Consider the following 24,511-nt stretch of genomic DNA (forward strand, 5'->3'; position numbering starts at 1 on the left):
AATACGTAGCTTTTAGACGTGTTAGTGAACAACATACATGGTGGGTAATGTAGAGGTGCGTGTATACATGGAACAATTGTGCCTTTTTGATGGAAATATGGAGGTGGCTCTTAAAAGAGCCTTTGGGGGATTTTGGAGTTCAGGTCATCCTCATTTATGCGCGCTCTCCGCGAATACGGCGGGCCAGCTGGATGTCCTTGGGCATGATGGTCACCCGCTTGGCGTGGATGGCGCACAGGTTGGTGTCCTCGAACAGGCCGACCAGGTAAGCCTCGCTAGCCTCCTGCAGGGCCATCACAGCGGAACTCTGGAAGCGCAGGTCGGTCTTGAAGTCCTGGGCGATTTCTCGCACCAGGCGCTGGAAGGGCAGCTTGCGGATGAGCAGCTCAGTGGACTTCTGGTAACGACGGATCTCTCTCAGAGCCACGGTGCCGGGCCTGTAACGGTGAGGCTTCTTCACACCGCCGGTGGCCGGGGCACTCTTGCGAGCAGCCTTAGTGGCGAGCTGCTTCCTGGGGGCTTTGCCACCGGTGGATTTGCGAGCGGTTTGCTTGGTTCTGGCCATGGCGCTTCTCTGACAGTCGGGAGTATAGCCTCGAAATGCCTATGTGAAGTTTATAAAGCCGGCAGTGGCGCCTGCTGATTGGACACCATCTCCCCACCACCCCGATTGGCCCGTTGCGCAGGCCTCCTCCGTTGGCCATTGGACGGGAGGCCCGGCCTCTCCAAAATTCAAACTCCCGGTGCGCGCGCGCAATAGGACGCCGCCGGCCCTTTACGCATAATAATAGTCGCCAAAGTCAAGAGTGACATCTTTATAGGCACGTTGTAATCTAATGCTAGCCTGCTATGGCAAACGAGGCCTAGTAGGTGTTGTTGTTCATGGAAGGCCTCATGTGGGCACAGAATGTCGAAATAGTTGTGTATACACCCACTCAATGTGTAGCGGTCATAGAAAGGTACTTTGCGCTTTTGGAGAGCTAGGTGGTTGGCTCTTAAAAGAGCCTTTGGGGGTTGAGTAGTCAAGTTGAAGTCGCAGTAGCGAATTTACTTGGCTTTGACTGCCTTCTCGGTCTTCTTGGGGAGTAGCACTGCCTGGATGTTGGGCAACACACCACCCTGAGCGATGGTCACACCGCCGAGCAGTTTGTTCAGTTCCTCGTCGTTACGGACGGCCAGCTGCAGGTGACGGGGGATGATACGAGTCTTCTTGTTGTCACGGGCAGCGTTGCCGGCCAACTCCAGGATCTCAGCAGTCAGGTACTCGAGCACGGCGGCCAGGTAGACTGGTGCGCCAGCGCCCACACGCTCGGCGTAGTTGCCTTTGCGCAGTAGCCTGTGCACACGACCCACGGGGAACTGGAGCCCGGCACGGGATGAACGGGTCTTTGCCTTCGCCCTGGCCTTGCCTCCGGTTTTGCCTCTTCCGCTCATATTGGTATCTTGAGAAAGTCACAGAAAGTCTGAATGAGCCGCTCGCCACTTCGAGAGCCGTACTTATACCTCGCCACAAGAGGCAACGATTGGCCACCGGGCCGGTGTGGCCTTATCCAATTGGAGCGAGGGACAGACAGACAGACAGCCCTAAGCCGGTTCCCACCCACAGGCAGCGAGTGAGAGGCTACTTTGTGTCCCTCCGACTTTGTTACTTTGTGTCATTTCGCGTGAGCGCCAAAATGTCCGACATGAAATCCTCACATTATTTCTCTCCAAATGGGAAACAAACAGCTGGTGAGGGTGCACTCTTGAGTTTGAAATCGAAGCCACTATAGTATTGTTATTACATGGCACTTGTAACACATCACAGCAGCCTGCCTCTGAACGGGAATAGCCCAGTGGCTCATATACAAATGGCTGGTGAGGGTGCACTCGTGAGGTCGAATTTCTAAGCCATTTTGGCCCTCTATTATATTCCTCTCCCTTCGCACACACCCAGAGTGGGACGATGTTGTGTGCGTAAAAGTAGCCTAGTGTGCGTAATTTCTTTTTCACGACAGATAGTACATGGAAATCAATGCGCTTTCTATGGAAAGAGGTGGGTGGCTCTTAAAAGAGCCTTTTGTGGTACAACATGTGTCGAGTAGAACACTGTTTGTAATAGGTTTACTTCTTCTTGGGGGCTGCCTTCTTGGCCTTGGCTGCCTTGGGCTTGGCGGCTTTGGGCTTGGCTGCCTTTGTAGCCTTCTTGGGGCTCTTGGCCGCCTTCTTGGCCGCTGCGGCGGGCTTCTTCACCTTCTTGGGGCTCTTGGCGGCCTTTTTGGGTGTAGCGGGCTTCTTGGCCTTCTTGGGGGACTTCTTTGCGGCGACGGCCTTCTTGGCTGCTACCTTCTTGGGCTTCTTCGCCGCGGCGGGCTTCTTGGCGGCCACCTTCTTTACTTTGGGAACTGCGGTTTTCTTGGCGGGCTTCTTTGCCTCGACGGCTTTCTTGTTGAGCTTGAAGGAGCCGGATGCACCGGTGCCCTTGGTCTGGACCAGGGTGCCCTTGGTGACGAGGCTCTTGACTGCGATCTTGACGCGGGAGTTGTTCTTCTCCACGTCGTAGCCGCCTGCCGCCAGCGTCTTCTTGAGCGCGGCCAGGGACACGCCGCTCCTCTCCTTGGAGGCGGTCACAGCCTTGACGATGAGTTCTCCTACGCTGGGTCCCGCTTTCTTGGGCTTGGCTGCTGCCTTCTTCTTGGGTGCCTTGGCCGGCGCTGCGGCTGCGGGTGCTGGTGCGACTTCTGCCATGTCTGTCTGTCTGTCTGTCTGTCGTTTGGTCCGGTACACACACACACACACGGTCTGCGAGGAGTAGTTTGCTGTAGACGCTGCTCTGCGCTATTGAAGCTCCACACCGAGCAGGGGGCTGGCCTTAAACGCGACATGAGAACCATGTAGACTCAAGGCAACCAGCTCGGCTTCTCTGGGCTGGCCAAATGCTCTTTCACTTGTGTTTTCTGTTCGCCTATATCGGCCCGAAAGTCACCGACGGAGCCGTGTTTTTGGTCCAAAAGCGAACGGCCCAGCGAGCAGACTTGTCTCCGTTCAGAATAAAGTAATGTGGGCCGCGGAAGGGCCGTGCATTTTGTTGCGGCTCGCTCAAAACCTCACCGTTCGACTGTCGGGTGGAGCGGTGCGCACTGGTTTTCCTGTGCTATTTGTCTCCTAAATGGCCTAAAAGTGCATCCGATTGCGAGCAGCACTTGTTGTGTAGTGAGCCGAGATGTCTGGCAAGGGAATCAAATGGTTTGGGGTCCCCTGATGTGGTCAGGGGTGTTTTAAAGAAGCGCTCTTTTGGGGACCTTAAAACACATGCACCTGTGAGGCCTGGCTGAGACTAGTGTTGTACCTCAAGTTTCAGGTTGTATTCGTCATATGTACAGGATCCACATGGTATAAACAGTCCTACGACATGCTTACTTGCACTATGTGTGTGTGTGTGTTATTGTATTAGTACTTTTTGTGCACTGGCAGTGTGAGTGTTGTTGTTGTTGTATTTGTAGCCTACTATTTCTACACAGTGAGATTGTGTGTTGTCTTCTGGTAGGTAGGTAGGTAGGTAGGTAGGTTGGCTGTCTCTACTAATATATTGTTCACCTGCTTGACTCCGCAGCGTGACTCGCCTCGGTCTTTGTGTCTGTGGGTCTTGGTGTCTGGCTGGCGCTATGGAGGCTGGCGCCCCATGGGTCATGGCGCGTTGATATAGGCCTAGATAGAGGGAGTCTCTCTCTCTGTCTGTCTCTCTCTCTCTCTCTCCCCCCAAGTGGGACAAGGGCTGCATATGTGGTTGGACTGGGAGAAGAATCCCAGCAGGTGCATGTGGGTCAGAAGGTTGATTGCGGCCTCTTTTCTTTTCCTTGTTGTATATATGTATGGGGCGGCAGGTAGCTTAGTGGTTAAGAGTGGTTAAGAGCGTTGTGCCAGTAACCGAAAGGTGGCTGGTTCTAATCCCCGAGGCGACTAGGTGAAAAATCTGTCGATGTGCCCTTGAGCAAGGCACTTAACCCTAATTGCTCATGTAAGTCGCTCTGGATAAGAGTGTCTGCTAAATGACTAAAATGTAAATGTATAGGCTATCCCCAAGGTAGTCATTGGGATCCGCTGCTGCTCCAACGACTATCGCAAGGGCCGCCCGCTCGCTCACTGTGTTATACTGTGACTTGGCCTACAGACACATTCATATCCTCACGTGGAAGCAACTGCCTTAGCTGGTAGAGCACGGCGCTTGTAACGCCAAGGTAGTGGGTTCGATCCCCGGGACCACCCATACACAAAAATGTATGCACGCATGACTGTAAGTCGCTTTGGATAAAAGCGTCTGCTAAATGGCATATTATATTATTATATTTATCCTGTTGCCTCATGAGGGTAGTAGGAAGGAAAATACACTATGTGCCTCAAATGTACTACACTTTACATGGACATTTTGAGTCATGTAGCAGACGATCTTATCCAGAGCCACTTACAGTTAAGTGTGTGCCTACATTTTCATACTGGCCCCCCTTGGGAAACGAACCCGCAACCCTGGCGTTGCAAGCGCAGTGCTCTACCAACTGAGCTACAGGGGACTATATATGTATGATGCGACCTGGACCGGAAATGACCCGTTGGCAATAAGGGCTACGTATATATATATATATATATATATGCCTACTCCTATTCTTCCTAGACGGGATTATTCACCCCCTTTTTATTCTTGCCATTATCGTTCTCATTCACATCATTAGGGTAGAGTCCAATGATGGAGCGTCCATTCTCCCCGTCCGTGTCCTACCGATTCAGGAAGTCGACTCAAAATGACTATCCGCTCATTAAACGACAAAAGGCATTTCTTTCCATTCAAACCCAACAGACTGCTTTTTTTATTTACACCCTTTGTCAAATGGTGCCATTTTTCATTGCCTTCACCTGGAATGGAGGCCGACAAACATGGGTTACTATTCAGCGTGCAAAGACAACAAAAAAGGCGCGCTAAACCCCTACGCTGGAACGGGCGGGGGAAATGATACAATGTAGCCGTTCTCCGAGCCGGCGCGCGCCGCCCATTAAACAATGATACAATGTAACGCAGCCTACCTGCGCATTCATTCGGTGGCGATGGAAATGCTCTTTTTACTGACAGAGTGGGTGGCTCTTAAAAGAGCCTTTGGGTTAGTAGAGCAGTCCAAATGCGCTGTTTACTTGGAGCTGGTGTACTTGGTTACGGCCTTGGTGCCCTCGGACACGGCGTGTTTGGCAAGTTCACCGGGGAGTAGCAGGCGCACGGCGGTCTGGATCTCCCTAGAGGTGATGGTAGAACGCTTGTTGTAGTGGGCCAGGCGAGAGGACTCTCCGGCGATACGCTCGAAGATGTCGTTCACGAACGAGTTCATGATTCCCATGGCCTTGGAGGAGATGCCGGTGTCGGGGTGGACCTGCTTCAGGACCTTGTACACGTAGATGGCGTAACTCTCCTTCCTGGACTTTCTGCGCTTCTTGCCGCCCTTCCCTGCGGTCTTGGTGACGGCTTTCTTGGAGCCCTTCTTGGGCGCTGACTTTGCTGGCTCGGGCATGATGATGTCTCGTTGCTTCTCAGAAACGAATGAGGGGGTGAAGGGCGCTTACCCGTCTTATGAAGAGGAAGCTAATCAAAGTCGGCGGCCGTGGACACTCCCCTGCTTGCTCGTAGGCGCCCCTGCTATTTGCCCAGTGGAGCTCTAGCGCTCAAAAGAGCCTTCCGCTCAGAGGCTAGCTTCCCGAACAAAGACAATTGAGGGCGCGCGCGCGGGTCCTCACCCCCTCCCTCCTCTCTATAGCCTATGCTCTGTGACCGATGGGGAATTGTGTGTTTCAAAAGGGGGGCCTGAATAGTTGTCCGAATGGCACGATTGTTGTGCCACATAATGCTGGTGATAGAATTGCCCACGTTGGCACCGTCAGACATAGGGCTCCCATTTTGGACTGTGTGTGTGTGTGTGTGTGTGTGTGTGCGCGCGCGCGAACGCTGTCCCCCTCTTTTCGAGCCACATCTACCGACGGGTGGTGGTTTTATGTTGTCCAAATGCCACTATTGCTTGACCCAAAATAACAACGTCACTACACTTTGCCACTGTCAGATATAGGCCTCCCTCTGTGCGCTAAAACGGGAAGGGACATTAGAATCCGCTATTTAATACTCCCTGTCCACTCGAAGTGGCTCATACTTTCCTATCAAATAGCATACGGAAGAAAAGAAAAAAACACTATATGGAATGGGCCCTTTTGAAGCGGATGTGGGTGGCTCTTAAAAGAGCCTTTGGGTTCGAGTCGGGGTGTTGAGGTTCCGAAGAGAGTGCGTTTAACCGCCGAAACCGTACAGGGTGCGTCCCTGTCGTTTCAGAGCGTAGACCACGTCCATGGCGGTAACGGTCTTCCTCTTGGCGTGCTCGGTGTAGGTGACTGCGTCACGGATCACGTTCTCCAGGAACACCTTTAGGACACCGCGGGTCTCCTCATAGATCAGACCGGAAATACGCTTCACGCCGCCGCGGCGAGCCAGACGTCGGATAGCGGGTTTGGTGATTCCCTGGATGTTATCGCGGAGAACTTTTCGGTGACGCTTGGCGCCTCCTTTTCCAAGTCCCTTGCCGCCTTTGCCTCTTCCAGACATGGTGTGTTCGCTAGTTGAGTTCAAGTGAATGAATGACTTCAGCGCCGGTGCGTGGTGCGCTATTATCTGCGTTTGGTCGACCTGATTGAGGCCATCGGCACAGAAAGCGCGCCTCTGTGATATGTTCGGAGGCGTTGCAAAGGGGAGGGCGCTCGTTCTAGGGGACTAGGGAGGAGCGATTACAAAGGTGACGTGAAAGCAACTACCGTGCGCGGGAAACATACTCCAATACTGATATAGGCTATGTGGAACACAAGGCCAAACGGTGACAACTGGGAGATCAGCTAGTACACTGTGTCCCTGTCCTCATATTGTTGTTGTTGTTGTTGTTGTTGTTGTTGTTGTTGTTGTTGTTGTTGTTGTTGTTGTTGTTGCACCTGATTTTACTCATTGAGGACTTGCTAATTAGGTGACAGGTTGTTCAGTCAGCTGTGGCTCTCCAGGGCTACAAGAAAAATGGGTATTGTTGGGGGTAGGCTACTCTACCGCTGGAGTTGGGAAACACTGACCTAGTAGGATGAGTCTGTTTAGCTATGGAAGGACGTGTCGTATTGACTGTCATTAATAAACATCACTCTTCTTCTTTCTTCTCTAGACACCACTCGGCCTGACAGTAAGGGGGCCAAGAGGACCTGGGGTGCGGATGGGAGGGGTGGTGATCCCTCTGCAAGCTGGAGCGTTTACAAAATAGTTGTCATCATCCTTATGCCTAATGTGTGTTGCAGCCAAACAGCACACACTGTTTGTGTGACTCCCTGACATTACGCAATGATGTAAGCACATTTGGGAATGTCTTCCATATTGTTGCATAAAGACGACCGTGTGCATAAACTGTGAGACCGAGAGTGGCGTACCTTTACCCACACACACACACCCACACACACACACACACACACACACACAATGAAGGGATTGATTTCCTACGCATACAGAGGTGATAGTGATGTGCCAATATTGTATGGTACCTTTCTTAGCAAACCAATAATAAAGCTTCTTATAATGGAATTATTGTTATGATGTTGATCATTTGTATTGCCGCAGGATAGCCTCAGATGTGTCGTCAAAGAAAGGCCACAGAAAGAGGGCCCGTCTCAACTGTTCATTTCAAAAGGGACAAATTGGGGGGGTGCACTGATGCCTTAAGGGCCCAAGAGCACAGACTGCCACTTTATCATTCAGTGCAGTTGAACATCTCACATTTGACTAGCTTTCATAGGACAACTTATTGTTGCCATAATTGTCTCTTACCTGTACTTACTGGCTGCCGGCCCTCGGTGGAGTATATCGAGGAACAGAGGGTGCCTTTTAGGATAAGGACTAACAAGGTTTTGACTAGGTGGGATACAGCTACGACCGGAAGTGACTTTTCCCTAGCAGTTTAGGCTAATTAGGCTAGAGTGCAGATACTTGACATGTACAGTACAACAACAAATCACAGAGGGCCTGTTACCACACCCTATAGGCTTGAACATCATAATATCACAATATATAATAATACTCATACATAATAATCGAAAATCACCTTTGACTACAGTGACATTGGTAGTAAGTAGGCTACAGTATAATGGATAGCTACCCAACTGGGACAGAAAGTGGAAATTGAAGGGGGACACGCAGTGAGCAAAACTCCTAACGACATAAAAACACAGACACTTCAGTGGAACGCACAGGGCTAGACGGGAAGGAAGACGTGGAGAAGGACTATTGAAGAGGAGATGAAGAACACCGGAAGCATCGAGTGAAGAAATGGGCCCGGAACAGGGTTAGGCCGAGATGCACTGTTGACGCCCTATCCTTCATTTAGGACCTCAAAGAAATGAGTCAACTCCTATAGGGACTATTTTCACCGCCACCTGCTGGACCAGAGGTCATGTGGCCAACACTCTGCTTGAGATCATTAAGAGCTATAAGGAGTCCATCAACTACCTGGTCAGTCAAGTCATATAGGGGGGGATTTCATGGCCACCTGCTGGAGCAGAAGTCATGTTTGCCAACACTGGCCTTAAAATCATTAGGAGCTATAAGGAATAAATCAACTCATCATTCAAGTCATATAGGGAGGGATCTTAGCACCACCTGCTGGATCAGAAGTACCCTTCACTGTAGGCACAAGAGAGCCATCATCTCTCAACCGGTGCAATTTCCATAAGTATGTGGTAATAAAACAAACAACGACAGCTCCTCATATAGGCAGTGGTTTCAAAACTCTAAGCGCGTGTTCAAGTAGAGCACACCAAATCATACATGTACTTGTTCATCACACTGAATCAGTGTTTAATCTAGAAATACATGCCTCGCGTTGCAATACGTGTTCTTGTAAAGTCATTGCTTTCCACAATGCAATGCTCACATCACTTTCCGTGTGATATTGTTGGTCATTTGTTCAAATGTATTTGACTATGACTTCATCCGACTGCTCTGAATTCATAATAACCTCACGGTTTGGTGTTAACCTACCGATTTTCAACTGCTACTGCAGTAATTGCCTACTGCAGATTAGGAACGCTGTCATGAAAATGTATGCTTGGGAAGTGTTGCTCCTGAGTGGCGCAGTGGTCTAAGGCACTGCATCGCAGTGCTAACTGTGCCACTAGAGATCCTGGGTCGAATCCAGGCTCTGTCGCAGCCGGCCGCGACCCGGGAGACTCATGGGCGGCGCACAATTGGCCCAGCAGTCGTCCAGGGTAGGGGAGGGAATGGCCGGCAGGGATGTAGCTCAGTTGATGGCGAGCATGGCGTTTGCAATGCCAGCGTTGTGGGGTCGATTCCCACGGGGGGCCAGTATAAAAAAAAAAGTGTATTCACTAAACTGTAAGTCGCTCTGGATAAGAGCGTCTGCTAAATGACTAAAATGTAAATGTAAGTCTAAAATGAGGGTAACTCCCCTTAAGGTAAATGTCTGTGTTCTGAGTGGCAAAAAAATACTGATTTTTTCATAACATTTAGATATGTGCATACTGCCTGTCCTTAGGCAACCGCATTTAGAAGGGAAAGAAGTGGAACAAATGAATACTTTTCTTGCTCTTCAATCAAAACAAAAGCTTCACAAAGTGGTGCGTTTTGCCCCTAAATGACCCCTGAGGATTAGTGTGTTCTCATTTGTCAGTAATTGACCCTGACATACTCCCTTTAAATGGTACTATTTTAGGCAAACGTATACTGTAATGTACTACTATTATGATGATGACTATTATAATGTCACTTCACGGTAAGTAGAGCGAAATGCTGATATTGACAAGGTCAGAGATGTAAGGTATGTCACAAATGCATCCCCTATACCGTAAACGTGAATCCAAAAGGAAGTTGCTGGGGTCTATTGGATGGAGGGGTGTACTCAACTGTGCCTCAGAGAGAGGCACAGTTGAGTACTCACTCTCTCTCTCTCTCTCTCTTTCACTCTCTCTCTCTCTCTCTCTCACTCTCTCTCTCTCACTCACTCACTCACTCAGTCTCTCAGTCTCAGTCACTCACACTCTCTCTCTCTCATTCACTCACTCACTCACTCACTCACTCTCTCAGTCTCTCTCTCACTCACTCACTAACTCACTCACTCTCTCTCTCTCTCTCTCTCTCTCTCTCTCTCACTCACTCTCTCACTCACTCTCTCAGTCTCTCTCTCACTCACTCTCTCACTCTCTCTCAGTCTCTCTCTCACTCACTCACTCACTCTCTCAGTCTCTCAGTCTCTCTCTCTCTCTCTCTCTCTCAGTCTCTCTCTCACTCACTCACTCACTCTCTCAGTCTCTCAGTCTCTCTCTCTCACTCACCCCCTCACTCACTCTGTCAGTCTCTCTCTCTCTCACTCACTCTCTCTCTCTCACTCACTCACTCTCTCTCACTCACTCACTCTCTCAGTCTCTCAGGCTCACTCACTCACACTCTCTCTCTCTCTCACTCACTCTCTCAGTCTCTCTCTCTCTCACTCACTCACTCTCTCTCTCACTCACTCACTCACTCAGTCACTCACTCACTCTCGCAGTCTCTCTCTCTCACTCACTCTCTCTCTCTGTCTCTCACTCACTCTCTCACTCACTCACTCTCTCTCACTCACTCACTCTCTCAGTCTCACTCACTCACACTCTCTCTCTCTCTCACTCACTCTCTCAGTCTCTCGCTCTCTCTCTCACTCACTCTCTCTCTCACTCACTCACTCACTCAGTCACGCAGTCTCTCTCTCTCACTCACTCTCTCTCTCTGTCTCTCACTCACTCTCTCAGTCTCTCTCACTCTCTCACTCACTCTATGTCTCTCAGTCTCTCTCACTCACTCTCTCACTCACTCTCTCAGTCTCTCAGTCTCTCTCTCTCACTCACCCCCTCACTCACTCTGTCAGTCTCTCTCTCTCTCACTCACTCTCTCTCTCTCACTCACTCACTCTCTCTCACTCACTCACTCTCTCAGTCTCTCAGGCTCACTCACTCACACTCTCTCTCTCTCTCACTCACTCTCTCAGTCTCTCGCTCTCTCTCTCACTCACTCTCTCTCTCACTCACTCACTCACTCAGTCACTCACTCACTCTCGCAGTCTCTCTCTCTCACTCACTCTCTCTCTCTGTCTCTCACTCACTCTCTCACTCACTCACTCTCTCTCACTCACTCACTCTCTCAGTCTCTCAGGCTCACTCACTCACACTCTCTCTCTCTCTCACTCACTCTCTCAGTCTCTCTCACTCTCTCACTCACTCTCTGTCTCTCAGTCTCTCTCACTCACTCACTCACTCTCTCACTCACTCTCTCAGTCTCTCAGTCTCTCAGTCTCACTCACTCACACTCTCTCTCTCTCAGTCTCTCTCTCTCTCTCTCTCTCTCACTCACTCACTCACTCACTCTCTCTCTCTGTCTCTCACTCACTCTCTCAGTCTCTCTCACTCACTCTCTGTCTCTCAGTCTCTCTCACTCACTCACTCTCTCACTCACTCACTCACTCTCTCTCTCTCTCAGTCTATCTCACTCACTCACTCACTCTCTCAGTCTCTCTCTCTCTCACTCACTCACTCTCTCAGTCTCTCTCTCTCTCTCTCAGTCTCTCAGTGTCTATTTGAGTCGAATCAACGTAATATAATCCTTTTTACGTCTCTATCATCTTTACTCAATGTATTGGACCACATCAACTCAACTTACTCAAGCTTATCTACTCATAAAAACAAGCAAAAAGATCTACTCAATAATATGACGTGTGCCTTTGTTGACTGTAATAGCTTGAGTACATTCCACAAAGTCATTTTTTACAGTGTATCTAAAGACACGTTTGTTGTGGTGATGCACTTTTTCTTTGACGTTGAACTTGCATTGAACAGACAAATCCATTTCGTTACAACCCTTTTGTAGTATGACTTAGGAATATTTGTTGATGATCCTAATGTCTATGCTTGAATAGTGATTGGTTGTTGGTGAAATATTGCTGAGAACCCATCGTTTCCTGGCCTTTTTTCACTATTGAGCAATTTTGAAACATTTGTTTTGCTATTGGATTCATAATGGTGACCTGGGACAAGTAATTAGTGAAAACTAGAGTTTAGCAGTTGCCATTAAAGCGATCGAACCAAGTCATCCTAATAGGCTAGTATTAGCCTAAAGCAGGGATTCCCAAACTCAGGCCACGTTTTGGGAGTTTTTGCCCCAGCACTACACAGCTGATTCAAATAATCAACTCATCATCATCAAGCTGGGAGTATTAGAATCAGCTGTGGAGTGTTAGGGCAAAACGCAAAACGCGCACCCCTTGGGGACCCCAGGACCGCGTTTGGGAAACGCTGGCCTAAAGAGCAAATGACCATGAGGTGCAGTACCCACATTTAACCACAAGATGGCCTCCGTGCTCCACTGTAAAGTTTGGGCCTCTGCATGAGTCTCTCAGCAGCACTGCAACATGGGACTTTCAAAGGAAGTTGGCATGCAATGTTTCTTCTGGACTGCATTCAAGGCAACTAATGACACACAACTAATAGTGTCAATTATTCATCTGAACACAATTCTTGTAACTATTCGGCCTATATTATCACTCGTTTCTTTTCCCCCTCCTTTGTAAAGCATTTTACTGTGCTACTATAGTCCAAAGTAAGTGGATGATGCCAGACGGTTGTATATATATATATATATATATATATATATATACACACACACACACACACACACACACACACACATTGAAGCTAGACTTCAGGCAACGAAAAGGTACAATACGTAGCTTTTAGACGTGTTAGTGAACAACATACATGGTGGGTAATGTAGAGGTGCGTGTATACATGGAACAATTGTGCCTTTTTGATGGAAATATGGAGGTGGCTCTTAAAAGAGCCTTTGGGGGATTTTGGAGTTCAGGTCATCCTCATTTATGCGCGCTCTCCGCGAATACGGCGGGCCAGCTGGATGTCCTTGGGCATGATGGTCACCCGCTTGGCGTGGATGGCGCACAGGTTGGTGTCCTCGAACAGGCCGACCAGGTAAGCCTCGCTAGCCTCCTGCAGGGCCATCACAGCGGAACTCTGGAAGCGCAGGTCGGTCTTGAAGTCCTGGGCGATTTCTCGCACCAGGCGCTGGAAGGGCAGCTTGCGGATGAGCAGCTCAGTGGACTTCTGGTAACGACGGATCTCTCTCAGAGCCACGGTGCCGGGCCTGTAACGGTGAGGCTTCTTCACACCGCCGGTGGCCGGGGCACTCTTGCGAGCAGCCTTAGTGGCGAGCTGCTTCCTGGGGGCTTTGCCACCGGTGGATTTGCGAGCGGTTTGCTTGGTTCTGGCCATGGCGCTTCTCTGACAGTCGGGAGTATAGCCTCGAAATGCCTATGTGAAGTTTATAAAGCCGGCAGTGGCGCCTGCTGATTGGACACCATCTCCCCACCACCCCGATTGGCCCGTTGCGCAGGCCTCCTCCGTTGGCCATTGGACGGGAGGCCCGGCCTCTCCAAAATTCAAACTCCCGGTGCGCGCGCGCAATAGGACGCCGCCGGCCCTTTACGCATAATAATAGTCGCCAAAGTCAAGAGTGACATCTTTATAGGCACGTTGTAATCTAATGCTAGCCTGCTATGGCAAACGAGGCCTAGTAGGTGTTGTTGTTCATGGAAGGCCTCATGTGGGCACAGAATGTCGAAATAGTTGTGTATACACCCACTCAATGTGTAGCGGTCATAGAAAGGTACTTTGCGCTTTTGGAGAGCTAGGTGGTTGGCTCTTAAAAGAGCCTTTGGGGGTTGAGTAGTCAAGTTGAAGTCGCAGTAGCGAATTTACTTGGCTTTGACTGCCTTCTCGGTCTTCTTGGGGAGTAGCACTGCCTGGATGTTGGGCAACACACCACCCTGAGCGATGGTCACACCGCCGAGCAGTTTGTTCAGTTCCTCGTCGTTACGGACGGCCAGCTGCAGGTGACGGGGGATGATACGAGTCTTCTTGTTGTCACGGGCAGCGTTGCCGGCCAACTCCAGGATCTCAGCAGTCAGGTACTCGAGCACGGCGGCCAGGTAGACTGGTGCGCCAGCGCCCACACGCTCGGCGTAGTTGCCTTTGCGCAGTAGCCTGTGCACACGGCCCACGGGGAACTGGAGCCCGGCACGGGATGAACGGGTCTTTGCCTTCGCCCTGGCCTTGCCTCCGGTTTTGCCTCTTCCGCTCATATTGGTATCTTGAGAAAGTCACAGAAAGTCTGAATGAGCCGCTCGCCACTTCGAGAGCCGTACTTATACCTCGCCACAAGAGGCAACGATTGGCCACCGGGCCGGTGTGGCCTTATCCAATTGGAGCGAGGGACAGACAGACAGACAGCCCTAAGCCGGTTCCCACCCACAGGCAGCGAGTGAGAGGCTACTTTGTGTCCCTCCGACTTTGTTACTTTGTGTCATTTCGCGTGAGCGCCAAAATGTCCGACATGAAATCCTCACATTATTTCTCTCCAAATGGGAAACAAACAGCTGGTGAGGGTGCACTCTTGAGTTTGAAATCGAAGCCACTATAGTATTGTTATTACATGGCACTTGTAACACATCACAGCAGCCTGCCTCTGAACGGGAATAGCCCAGTGGCTCATATATAAATATGGCTGTTGAGGGTGCACTCGTGAGTTTGAATTCGAAGCCACTATAGTATTGTTATTACATGGCACTTGTAACACATCACAGCAGCCTGCCTCTGAACGGGAATAGCCCAGTGGCTCATATACAAATGGCTGGTGAGGGTGCACTCGTGAGGTCGAATTTCTAAGCCATTTTGGCCCTCTATTATATTCCTCTCCCTTCGCACACACCCAGAGTGGGACGATGTTGTGTGCGTAAAAGTAGCCTAGTGTGCGTAATTTCTTTTTCACGACAGATAGTACATGGAAATCAATGCGCTTTCTATGGAAAGAGGTGGGTGGCTCTTAAAAGAGCCTTTTGTGGTACAACATGTGTCGAGTAGAACACTGTTTGTAATAGGTTTACTTCTTCTTGGGGGCTGCCTTCTTGGCCTTGGCTGCCTTGGGCTTGGCGGCTTTGGGCTTGGCTGCCTTTGTAGCCTTCTTGGGGCTCTTGGCCGCCTTCTTGGCCGCTGCGGCGGGCTTCTTCACCTTCTTGGGGCTCTTGGCGGCCTTTTTGGGTGTAGCGGGCTTCTTGGCCTTCTTGGGGGACTTCTTTGCGGCGACGGCCTTCTTGGCTGCTACCTTCTTGGGCTTCTTCGCCGCGGCGGGCTTCTTGGCGGCCACCTTCTTTACTTTGGGAACTGCGGTTTTCTTGGCGGGCTTCTTTGCCTCGACGGCTTTCTTGTTGAGCTTGAAGGAGCCGGATGCACCGGTGCCCTTGGTCTGGACCAGGGTGCCCTTGGTGACGAGGCTCTTGACTGCGATCTTGACGCGGGAGTTGTTCTTCTCCACGTCGTAGCCGCCTGCCGCCAGCGTCTTCTTGAGCGCGGCCAGGGACACGCCGCTCCTCTCCTTGGAGGCGGTCACAGCCTTGACGATGAGTTCTCCTACGCTGGGTCCCGCTTTCTTGGGCTTGGCTGCTGCCTTCTTCTTGGGTGCCTTGGCCGGCGCTGCGGCTGCGGGTGCTGGTGCGACTTCTGCCATGTCTGTCTGTCTGTCTGTCTGTCGTTTGGTCCGGTACACACACACACACACACGGTCTGCGAGGAGTAGTTTGCTGTAGACGCTGCTCTGCGCTATTGAAGCTCCACACCGAGCAGGGGGCTGGCCTTAAACGCGACATGAGAACCATGTAGACTCAAGGCAACCAGCTCGGCTTCTCTGGGCTGGCCAAATGCTCTTTCACTTGTGTTTTCTGTTCGCCTATATCGGCCCGAAAGTCACCGACGGAGCCGTGTTTTTGGTCCAAAAGCGAACGGCCCAGCGAGCAGACTTGTCTCCGTTCAGAATAAAGTAATGTGGGCCGCGGAAGGGCCGTGCATTTTGTTGCGGCTCGCTCAAAACCTCACCGTTCGACTGTCGGGTGGAGCGGTGCGCACTGGTTTTCCTGTGCTATTTGTCTCCTAAATGGCCTAAAAGTGCATCCGATTGCGAGCAGCACTTGTTGTGTAGTGAGCCGAGATGTCTGGCAAGGGAATCAAATGGTTTGGGGTCCCCTGATGTGGTCAGGGGTGTTTTAAAGAAGCGCTCTTTTGGGGACCTTAAAACACATGCACCTGTGAGGCCTGGCTGAGACTAGTGTTGTACCTCAAGTTTCAGGTTGTATTCGTCATATGTACAGGATCCACATGGTATAAACAGTCCTACGACATGCTTACTTGCACTATGTGTGTGTGTGTGTTATTGTATTAGTACTTTTTGTGCACTGGCAGTGTGAGTGTTGTTGTTGTTGTATTTGTAGCCTACTATTTCTACACAGTGAGATTGTGTGTTGTCTTCTGGTAGGTAGGTAGGTAGGTAGGTAGGTTGGCTGTCTCTACTAATATATTGTTCACCTGCTTGACTCCGCAGCGTGACTCGCCTCGGTCTTTGTGTCTGTGGGTCTTGGTGTCTGGCTGGCGCTATGGAGGCTGGCGCCCCATGGGTCATGGCGCGTTGATATAGGCCTAGATAGAGGGAGTCTCTCTCTCTGTCTGTCTCTCTCTCTCTCTCTCCCCCCAAGTGGGACAAGGGCTGCATATGTGGTTGGACTGGGAGAAGAATCCCAGCAGGTGCATGTGGGTCAGAAGGTTGATTGCGGCCTCTTTTCTTTTCCTTGTTGTATATATGTATGGGGCGGCAGGTAGCTTAGTGGTTAAGAGTGGTTAAGAGCGTTGTGCCAGTAACCGAAAGGTGGCTGGTTCTAATCCCCGAGGCGACTAGGTGAAAAATCTGTCGATGTGCCCTTGAGCAAGGCACTTAACCCTAATTGCTCATGTAAGTCGCTCTGGATAAGAGTGTCTGCTAAATGACTAAAATGTAAATGTATAGGCTATCCCCAAGGTAGTCATTGGGATCCGCTGCTGCTCCAACGACTATCGCAAGGGCCGCCCGCTCGCTCACTGTGTTATACTGTGACTTGGCCTACAGACACATTCATATCCTCACGTGGAAGCAACTGCCTTAGCTGGTAGAGCACGGCGCTTGTAACGCCAAGGTAGTGGGTTCGATCCTCGGGACCACCCATACACAAAAATGTATGCACGCATGACTGTAAGTCGCTTTGGATAAAAGCGTCTGCTAAATGGCATATTATATTATTATATTTATCCTGTTGCCTCATGAGGGTAGTAGGAAGGAAAATACACTATGTGCCTCAAATGTACTACACTTTACATGGACATTTTGAGTCATGTAGCAGACGATCTTATCCAGAGCCACTTACAGTTAAGTGTGTGCCTACATTTTCATACTGGCCCCCCTTGGGAAACGAACCCGCAACCCTGGCGTTGCAAGCGCAGTGCTCTACCAACTGAGCTACAGGGGACTATATATGTATGATGCGACCTGGACCGGAAATGACCCGTTGGCAATAAGGGCTACGTATATATATATATATATATATATGCCTACTCCTATTCTTCCTAGACGGGATTATTCACCCCCTTTTTATTCTTGCCATTATCGTTCTCATTCACATCATTAGGGTAGAGTCCAATGATGGAGCGTCCATTCTCCCCGTCCGTGTCCTACCGATTCAGGAAGTCGACTCAAAATGACTATCCGCTCATTAAACGACAAAAGGCATTTCTTTCCATTCAAACCCAACAGACTGCTTTTTTTATTTACACCCTTTGTCAAATGGTGCCATTTTTCATTGCCTTCACCTGGAATGGAGGCCGACAAACATGGGTTACTATTCAGCGTGCAGAGACAACAAAAAAGGCGCGCTAAACCCCTACGCTGGAACGGGCGGGGGAAATGATACAATGTAGCCGTTCTCCGAGCCGGCGCGCGCCGCCCATTAAACAATGATACAATGTAACGCAGCCTACCTGCGCATTCATTCGGTGGCGATGGAAATGCTCTTTTTACTGACAGAGTGGGTGGCTCTTAAAAGAGCCTTTGGGTTAGTAGAGCAGTCCAAATGCGCTGTTTACTTGGAGCTGGTGTACTTGGTTACGGCCTTGGTGCCCTCGGACACGGCGTGTTTGGCAAGTTCACCGGGGAGTAGCAGGCGCACGGCGGTCTGGATCTCCCTAGAGGTGATGGTAGAACGCTTGTTGTAGTGGGCCAGGCGAGAGGACTCTCCGGCGATACGCTCGAAGATGTCGTTCACGAACGAGTTCATGATTCCCATGGCCTTGGAGGAGATGCCGGTGTCGGGGTGGACCTGCTTCAGGACCTTGTACACGTAGATGGCGTAACTCTCCTTCCTGGACTTTCTGCGCTTCTTGCCGCCCTTCCCTGCGGTCTTGGTGACGGCTTTCTTGGAGCCCTTCTTGGGCGCTGACTTTGCTGGCTCGGGCATGATGATGTCTCGTTGCTTCTCAGAAACGAATGAGGGGGTGAAGGGCGCTTACCCGTCTTATGAAGAGGAAGCTAATCAAAGTCGGCGGCCGTGGACACTCCCCTGCTTGCTCGTAGGCGCCCCTGCTATTTGCCCAGTGGAGCTCTAGCGCTCAAAAGAGCCTTCCGCTCAGAGGCTAGCTTCCCGAACAAAGACAATTGAGGGCGCGCGCGCGGGTCCTCACCCCCTCCCTCCTCTCTATAGCCTATGCTCTGTGACCGATGGGGAATTGTGTGTTTCAAAAGGGGGGCCTGAATAGTTGTCCGAATGGCACGATTGTTGTGCCACATAATGCTGGTGATAGAATTGCCCACGTTGGCACCGTCAGACATAGGGCTCCCATTTTGGACTGTGTGTGTGTGTGTGTGTGTGTGTGTGCGCGCGCGCGAACGCTGTCCCCCTCTTTTCGAGCCACATCTACCGACGGGTGGTGGTTTTATGTTGTCCAAATGCCACTATTGCTTGACCCAAAATAACAACGTCACTACACTTTGCCACTGTCAGATATAGGCCTCCCTCTGTGCGCTAAAACGGGAAGGGACATTAGAATCCGCTATTTAATACTCCCTGTCCACTCGAAGTGGCTCATACTTTCCTATCAAATAGCATACGGAAGAAAAGAAAAAAACACTATATGGAATGGGCCCTTTTGAAGCGGATGTGGGTGGCTCTTAAAAGAGCCTTTGGGTTCGAGTCGGGGTGTTGAGGTTCCGAAGAGAGTGCGTTTAACCGCCGAAACCGTACAGGGTGCGTCCCTGTCGTTTCAGAGCGTAGACCACGTCCATGGCGGTAACGGTCTTCCTCTTGGCGTGCTCGGTGTAGGTGACTGCGTCACGGATCACGTTCTCCAGGAACACCTTTAGGACACCGCGGGTCTCCTCATAGATCAGACCGGAAATACGCTTCACGCCGCCGCGGCGAGCCAGACGTCGGATAGCGGGTTTGGTGATTCCCTGGATGTTATCGCGGAGAACTTTTCGGTGACGCTTGGCGCCTCCTTTTCCAAGTCCCTTGCCGCCTTTGCCTCTTCCAGACATGGTGTGTTCGCTAGTTGAGTTCAAGTGAATGAATGACTTCAGCGCCGGTGCGTGGTGCGCTATTATCTGCGTTTGGTCGACCTGATTGAGGCCATCGGCACAGAAAGCGCGCCTCTGTGATATGTTCGGAGGCGTTGCAAAGGGGAGGGCGCTCGTTCTAGGGGACTAGGGAGGAGCGATTACAAAGGTGACGTGAAAGCAACTACCGTGCGCGGGAAACATACTCCAATACTGATATAGGCTATGTGGAACACAAGGCCAAACGGTGACAACTGGGAGATCAGCTAGTACACTGTGTCCCTGTCCTCATATTGTTGTTGTTGTTGTTGTTGTTGTTGTTGTTGTTGTTGTTGTTGTTGTTGTTGTTGTTGTTGCACCTGATTTTACTCATTGAGGACTTGCTAATTAGGTGACAGGTTGTTCAGTCAGCTGTGGCTCTCCAGGGCTACAAGAAAAATGGGTATTGTTGGGGGTAGGCTACTCTACCGCTGGAGTTGGGAAACACTGACCTAGTAGGATGAGTCTGTTTAGCTATGGAAGGACGTGTCGTATTGACTGTCATTAATAAACATCACTCTTCTTCTTTCTTCTCTAGACACCACTCGGCCTGACAGTAAGGGGGCCAAGAGGACCTGGGGTGCGGATGGGAGGGGTGGTGATCCCTCTGCAAGCTGGAGCGTTTACAAAATAGTTGTCATCATCCTTATGCCTAATGTGTGTTGCAGCCAAACAGCACACACTGTTTGTGTGACTCCCTGACATTACGCAATGATGTAAGCACATTTGGGAATGTCTTCCATATTGTTGCATAAAGACGACCGTGTGCATAAACTGTGAGACCGAGAGTGGCGTACCTTTACCCACACACACACACCCACACACACACACACACACACACACACAATGAAGGGATTGATTTCCTACGCATACAGAGGTGATAGTGATGTGCCAATATTGTATGGTACCTTTCTTAGCAAACCAATAATAAAGCTTCTTATAATGGAATTATTGTTATGATGTTGATCATTTGTATTGCCGCAGGATAGCCTCAGATGTGTCGTCAAAGAAAGGCCACAGAAAGAGGGCCCGTCTCAACTGTTCATTTCAAAAGGGACAAATTGGGGGGGTGCACTGATGCCTTAAGGGCCCAAGAGCACAGACTGCCACTTTATCATTCAGTGCAGTTGAACATCTCACATTTGACTAGCTTTCATAGGACAACTTATTGTTGCCATAATTGTCTCTTACCTGTACTTACTGGCTGCCGGCCCTCGGTGGAGTATATCGAGGAACAGAGGGTGCCTTTTAGGATAAGGACTAACAAGGTTTTGACTAGGTGGGATACAGCTACGACCGGAAGTGACTTTTCCCTAGCAGTTTAGGCTAATTAGGCTAGAGTGCAGATACTTGACATGTACAGTACAACAACAAATCACAGAGGGCCTGTTACCACACCCTATAGGCTTGAACATCATAATATCACAATATATAATAATACTCATACATAATAATCGAAAATCACCTTTGACTACAGTGACATTGGTAGTAAGTAGGCTACAGTATAATGGATAGCTACCCAACTGGGACAGAAAGTGGAAATTGAAGGGGGACACGCAGTGAGCAAAACTCCTAACGACATAAAAACACAGACACTTCAGTGGAACGCACAGGGCTAGACGGGAAGGAAGACGTGGAGAAGGACTATTGAAGAGGAGATGAAGAACACCGGAAGCATCGAGTGAAGAAATGGGCCCGGAACAGGGTTAGGCCGAGATGCACTGTTGACGCCCTATCCTTCATTTAGGACCTCAAAGAAATGAGTCAACTCCTATAGGGACTATTTTCACCGCCACCTGCTGGACCAGAGGTCATGTGGCCAACACTCTGCTTGAGATCATTAAGAGCTATAAGGAGTCCATCAACTACCTGGTCAGTCAAGTCATATAGGGGGGGATTTCATGGCCACCTGCTGGAGCAGAAGTCATGTTTGCCAACACTGGCCTTAAAATCATTAGGAGCTATAAGGAATAAATCAACTCATCATTCAAGTCATATAGGGAGGGATCTTAGCACCACCTGCTGGATCAGAAGTACCCTTCACTGTAGGCACAAGAGAGCCATCATCTCTCAACCGGTGCAATTTCCATAAGTATGTGGTAATAAAACAAACAACGACAGCTCCTCATATAGGCAGTGGTTTCAAAACTCTAAGCGCGTGTTCAAGTAGAGCACACCAAATCATACATGTACTTGTTCATCACACTGAATCAGTGTTTAATCTAGAAATACATGCCTCGCGTTGCAATACGTGTTCTTGTAAAGTCATTGCTTTCCACAATGCAATGCTCACATCACTTTCCGTGTGATATTGTTGGTCATTTGTTCAAATGTATTTGACTATGACTTCATCCGACTGCTCTGAATTCATAATAACCTCACGGTTTGGTGTTAACCTACCGATTTTCAACTGCTACTGCAGTAATTGCCTACTGCAGATTAGGAACGCTGTCATGAAAATGTATGCTTGGGAAGTGTTGCTCCTGAGTGGCGCAGTGGTCTAAGGCACTGCATCGCAGTGCTAACTGTGCCACTAGAGATCCTGGGTCGAATCCAGGCTCTGTCGCAGCCGGCCGCGACCCGGGAGACTCATGGGCGGCGCACAATTGGCCCAGCAGTCGTCCAGGGTAGGGGAGGGAATGGCCGGCAGGGATGTAGCTCAGTTGATGGCGAGCATGGCGTTTGCAATGCCAGCGTTGTGGGGTCGATTCCCACGGGGGGCCAGTATAAAAAAAAAAGTGTATTCACTAAACTGTAAGTCGCTCTGGATAAGAGCGTCTGCTAAATGACTAAAATGTAAATGTAAGTCTAAAATGAGGGTAACTCCCCTTAAGGTAAATGTCTGTGTTCTGAGTGGCAAAAAAATACTGATTTTTTCATAACATTTAGATATGTGCATACTGCCTGTCCTTAGGCAACCGCATTTAGAAGGGAAAGAAGTGGAACAAATGAATACTTTTCTTGCTCTTCAATCAAAACAAAAGCTTCACAAAGTGGTGCGTTTTGCCCCTAAATGACCCCTGAGGATTAGTGTGTTCTCATTTGTCAGTAATTGACCCTGACATACTCCCTTTAAATGGTACTATTTTAGGCAAACGTATACTGTAATGTACTACTATTATGATGATGACTATTATAATGTCACTTCACGGTAAGTAGAGCGAAATGCTGATATTGACAAGGTCAGAGATGTAAGGTATGTCACAAATGCATCCCCTATACCGTAAACGTGAATCCAAAAGGAAGTTGCTGGGGTCTATTGGATGGAGGGGTGTACTCAACTGTGCCTCAGAGAGAGGCACAGTTGAGTACTCACTCTCTCTCTCTCTCTCTCTTTCACTCTCTCTCTCTCTCTCTCTCACTCTCTCTCTCTCACTCACTCACTCACTCAGTCTCTCAGTCTCAGTCACTCACACTCTCTCTCTCTCATTCACTCACTCACTCACTCACTCACTCTCTCAGTCTCTCTCTCACTCACTCACTAACTCACTCACTCTCTCTCTCTCTCTCTCTCTCTCTCTCACTCACTCTCTCACTCACTCTCTCAGTCTCTCTCTCACTCACTCTCTCACTCTCTCTCAGTCTCTCTCTCACTCACTCACTCACTCTCTCAGTCTCTCAGTCTCTCTCTCTCTCTCTCTCTCTCAGTCTCTCTCTCACTCACTCACTCACTCTCTCAGTCTCTCAGTCTCTCTCTCTCACTCACCCCCTCACTCACTCTGTCAGTCTCTCTCTCTCTCACTCACTCTCTCTCTCTCACTCACTCACTCTCTCTCACTCACTCACTCTCTCAGTCTCTCAGGCTCACTCACTCACACTCTCTCTCTCTCTCACTCACTCTCTCAGTCTCTCTCTCTCTCACTCACTCACTCTCTCTCTCACTCACTCACTCACTCAGTCACTCACTCACTCTCGCAGTCTCTCTCTCTCACTCACTCTCTCTCTCTGTCTCTCACTCACTCTCTCACTCACTCACTCTCTCTCACTCACTCACTCTCTCAGTCTCACTCACTCACACTCTCTCTCTCTCTCACTCACTCTCTCAGTCTCTCGCTCTCTCTCTCACTCACTCTCTCTCTCACTCACTCACTCACTCAGTCACGCAGTCTCTCTCTCTCACTCACTCTCTCTCTCTGTCTCTCACTCACTCTCTCAGTCTCTCTCACTCTCTCACTCACTCTATGTCTCTCAGTCTCTCTCACTCACTCTCTCACTCACTCTCTCAGTCTCTCAGTCTCTCTCTCTCACTCACCCCCTCACTCACTCTGTCAGTCTCTCTCTCTCTCACTCACTCTCTCTCTCTCACTCACTCACTCTCTCTCACTCACTCACTCTCTCAGTCTCTCAGGCTCACTCACTCACACTCTCTCTCTCTCTCACTCACTCTCTCAGTCTCTCGCTCTCTCTCTCACTCACTCTCTCTCTCACTCACTCACTCACTCAGTCACTCACTCACTCTCGCAGTCTCTCTCTCTCACTCACTCTCTCTCTCTGTCTCTCACTCACTCTCTCACTCACTCACTCTCTCTCACTCACTCACTCTCTCAGTCTCTCAGGCTCACTCACTCACACTCTCTCTCTCTCTCACTCACTCTCTCAGTCTCTCTCACTCTCTCACTCACTCTCTGTCTCTCAGTCTCTCTCACTCACTCACTCACTCTCTCACTCACTCTCTCAGTCTCTCAGTCTCACTCACTCACACTCTCTCTCTCTCAGTCTCTCTCTCTCTCTCTCTCTCTCACTCACTCACTCACTCACTCTCTCTCTCTGTCTCTCACTCACTCTCTCAGTCTCTCTCACTCACTCTCTGTCTCTCAGTCTCTCTCACTCACTCACTCTCTCACTCTCTCACTCACTCACTCACTCTCTCTCTCTCTCAGTCTATCTCACTCACTCACTCACTCTCTCAGTCTCTCTCTCTCTCACTCACTC

The 24,511-nt window shown here is 49.9% G+C and overlaps 10 protein-coding genes across 10 annotated transcripts; all 10 read right to left on the reverse strand.

Moving 5' to 3' along the window:
• Positions 1-154: 154 nt before the first annotated feature.
• LOC311130885 (histone H3.2) lies at positions 155-565 on the reverse strand (the record flags this gene model as incomplete). Its single annotated transcript, XM_084163698.1, has 1 exon — positions 155-565. The coding sequence occupies one exon, from the start codon at positions 563-565 to the stop codon at positions 155-157; it is 411 nt and encodes a 136-aa protein (XP_084019824.1).
• Positions 566-1,047: 482 nt separating this feature from the next.
• LOC311130915 (histone H2A) lies at positions 1,048-1,434 on the reverse strand (the record flags this gene model as incomplete). The annotated part of the gene is made up of 1 exon (XM_084163727.1): positions 1,048-1,434. The coding sequence occupies one exon, from the start codon at positions 1,432-1,434 to the stop codon at positions 1,048-1,050; it is 387 nt and encodes a 128-aa protein (XP_084019853.1).
• Positions 1,435-2,103: 669 nt separating this feature from the next.
• LOC311131485 (histone H1) lies at positions 2,104-2,795 on the reverse strand (the record flags this gene model as incomplete). The annotated part of the gene is made up of 1 exon (XM_084164506.1): positions 2,104-2,795. Exon 1 carries the CDS (start codon positions 2,725-2,727, stop codon positions 2,104-2,106), a length of 624 nt encoding a protein of 207 aa, XP_084020632.1. The 5' UTR covers positions 2,728-2,795.
• A 2,361-nt stretch (positions 2,796-5,156) lies between these two features.
• LOC311130803 (histone H2B) lies at positions 5,157-5,531 on the reverse strand (the record flags this gene model as incomplete). The annotated part of the gene is made up of 1 exon (XM_084163601.1): positions 5,157-5,531. One exon carries the CDS (start codon positions 5,529-5,531, stop codon positions 5,157-5,159), a length of 375 nt encoding a protein of 124 aa, XP_084019727.1.
• A 764-nt stretch (positions 5,532-6,295) lies between these two features.
• LOC311131215 (histone H4) lies at positions 6,296-6,607 on the reverse strand (the record flags this gene model as incomplete). Its single annotated transcript, XM_084164067.1, has 1 exon — positions 6,296-6,607. One exon carries the CDS (start codon positions 6,605-6,607, stop codon positions 6,296-6,298), a length of 312 nt encoding a protein of 103 aa, XP_084020193.1.
• A 6,332-nt stretch (positions 6,608-12,939) lies between these two features.
• LOC311130190 (histone H3.2) lies at positions 12,940-13,350 on the reverse strand (the record flags this gene model as incomplete). Its single annotated transcript, XM_084162887.1, has 1 exon — positions 12,940-13,350. The coding sequence occupies one exon, from the start codon at positions 13,348-13,350 to the stop codon at positions 12,940-12,942; it is 411 nt and encodes a 136-aa protein (XP_084019013.1).
• Positions 13,351-13,832: 482 nt separating this feature from the next.
• Positions 13,833-14,219, reverse strand: LOC311130228 (histone H2A; the record flags this gene model as incomplete). The annotated part of the gene is made up of 1 exon (XM_084162926.1): positions 13,833-14,219. The coding sequence occupies one exon, from the start codon at positions 14,217-14,219 to the stop codon at positions 13,833-13,835; it is 387 nt and encodes a 128-aa protein (XP_084019052.1).
• A 797-nt stretch (positions 14,220-15,016) lies between these two features.
• Positions 15,017-15,640, reverse strand: LOC311130294 (histone H1; the record flags this gene model as incomplete). Its single annotated transcript, XM_084163026.1, has 1 exon — positions 15,017-15,640. The coding sequence occupies one exon, from the start codon at positions 15,638-15,640 to the stop codon at positions 15,017-15,019; it is 624 nt and encodes a 207-aa protein (XP_084019152.1).
• A 2,431-nt stretch (positions 15,641-18,071) lies between these two features.
• Positions 18,072-18,446, reverse strand: LOC311130297 (histone H2B; the record flags this gene model as incomplete). Its single annotated transcript, XM_084163029.1, has 1 exon — positions 18,072-18,446. One exon carries the CDS (start codon positions 18,444-18,446, stop codon positions 18,072-18,074), a length of 375 nt encoding a protein of 124 aa, XP_084019155.1.
• Positions 18,447-19,210: 764 nt separating this feature from the next.
• Positions 19,211-19,522, reverse strand: LOC311130298 (histone H4; the record flags this gene model as incomplete). Its single annotated transcript, XM_084163030.1, has 1 exon — positions 19,211-19,522. One exon carries the CDS (start codon positions 19,520-19,522, stop codon positions 19,211-19,213), a length of 312 nt encoding a protein of 103 aa, XP_084019156.1.
• Between the last annotated feature and the right edge of the window lie 4,989 nt (positions 19,523-24,511).

The sequence above is a fragment of the Coregonus lavaretus genome (assembly GCF_964263955.1).
Source record: "Coregonus lavaretus genome assembly, chromosome: 6".
NCBI classification, from domain to species: domain Eukaryota; kingdom Metazoa; phylum Chordata; class Actinopteri; order Salmoniformes; family Salmonidae; genus Coregonus; species Coregonus lavaretus.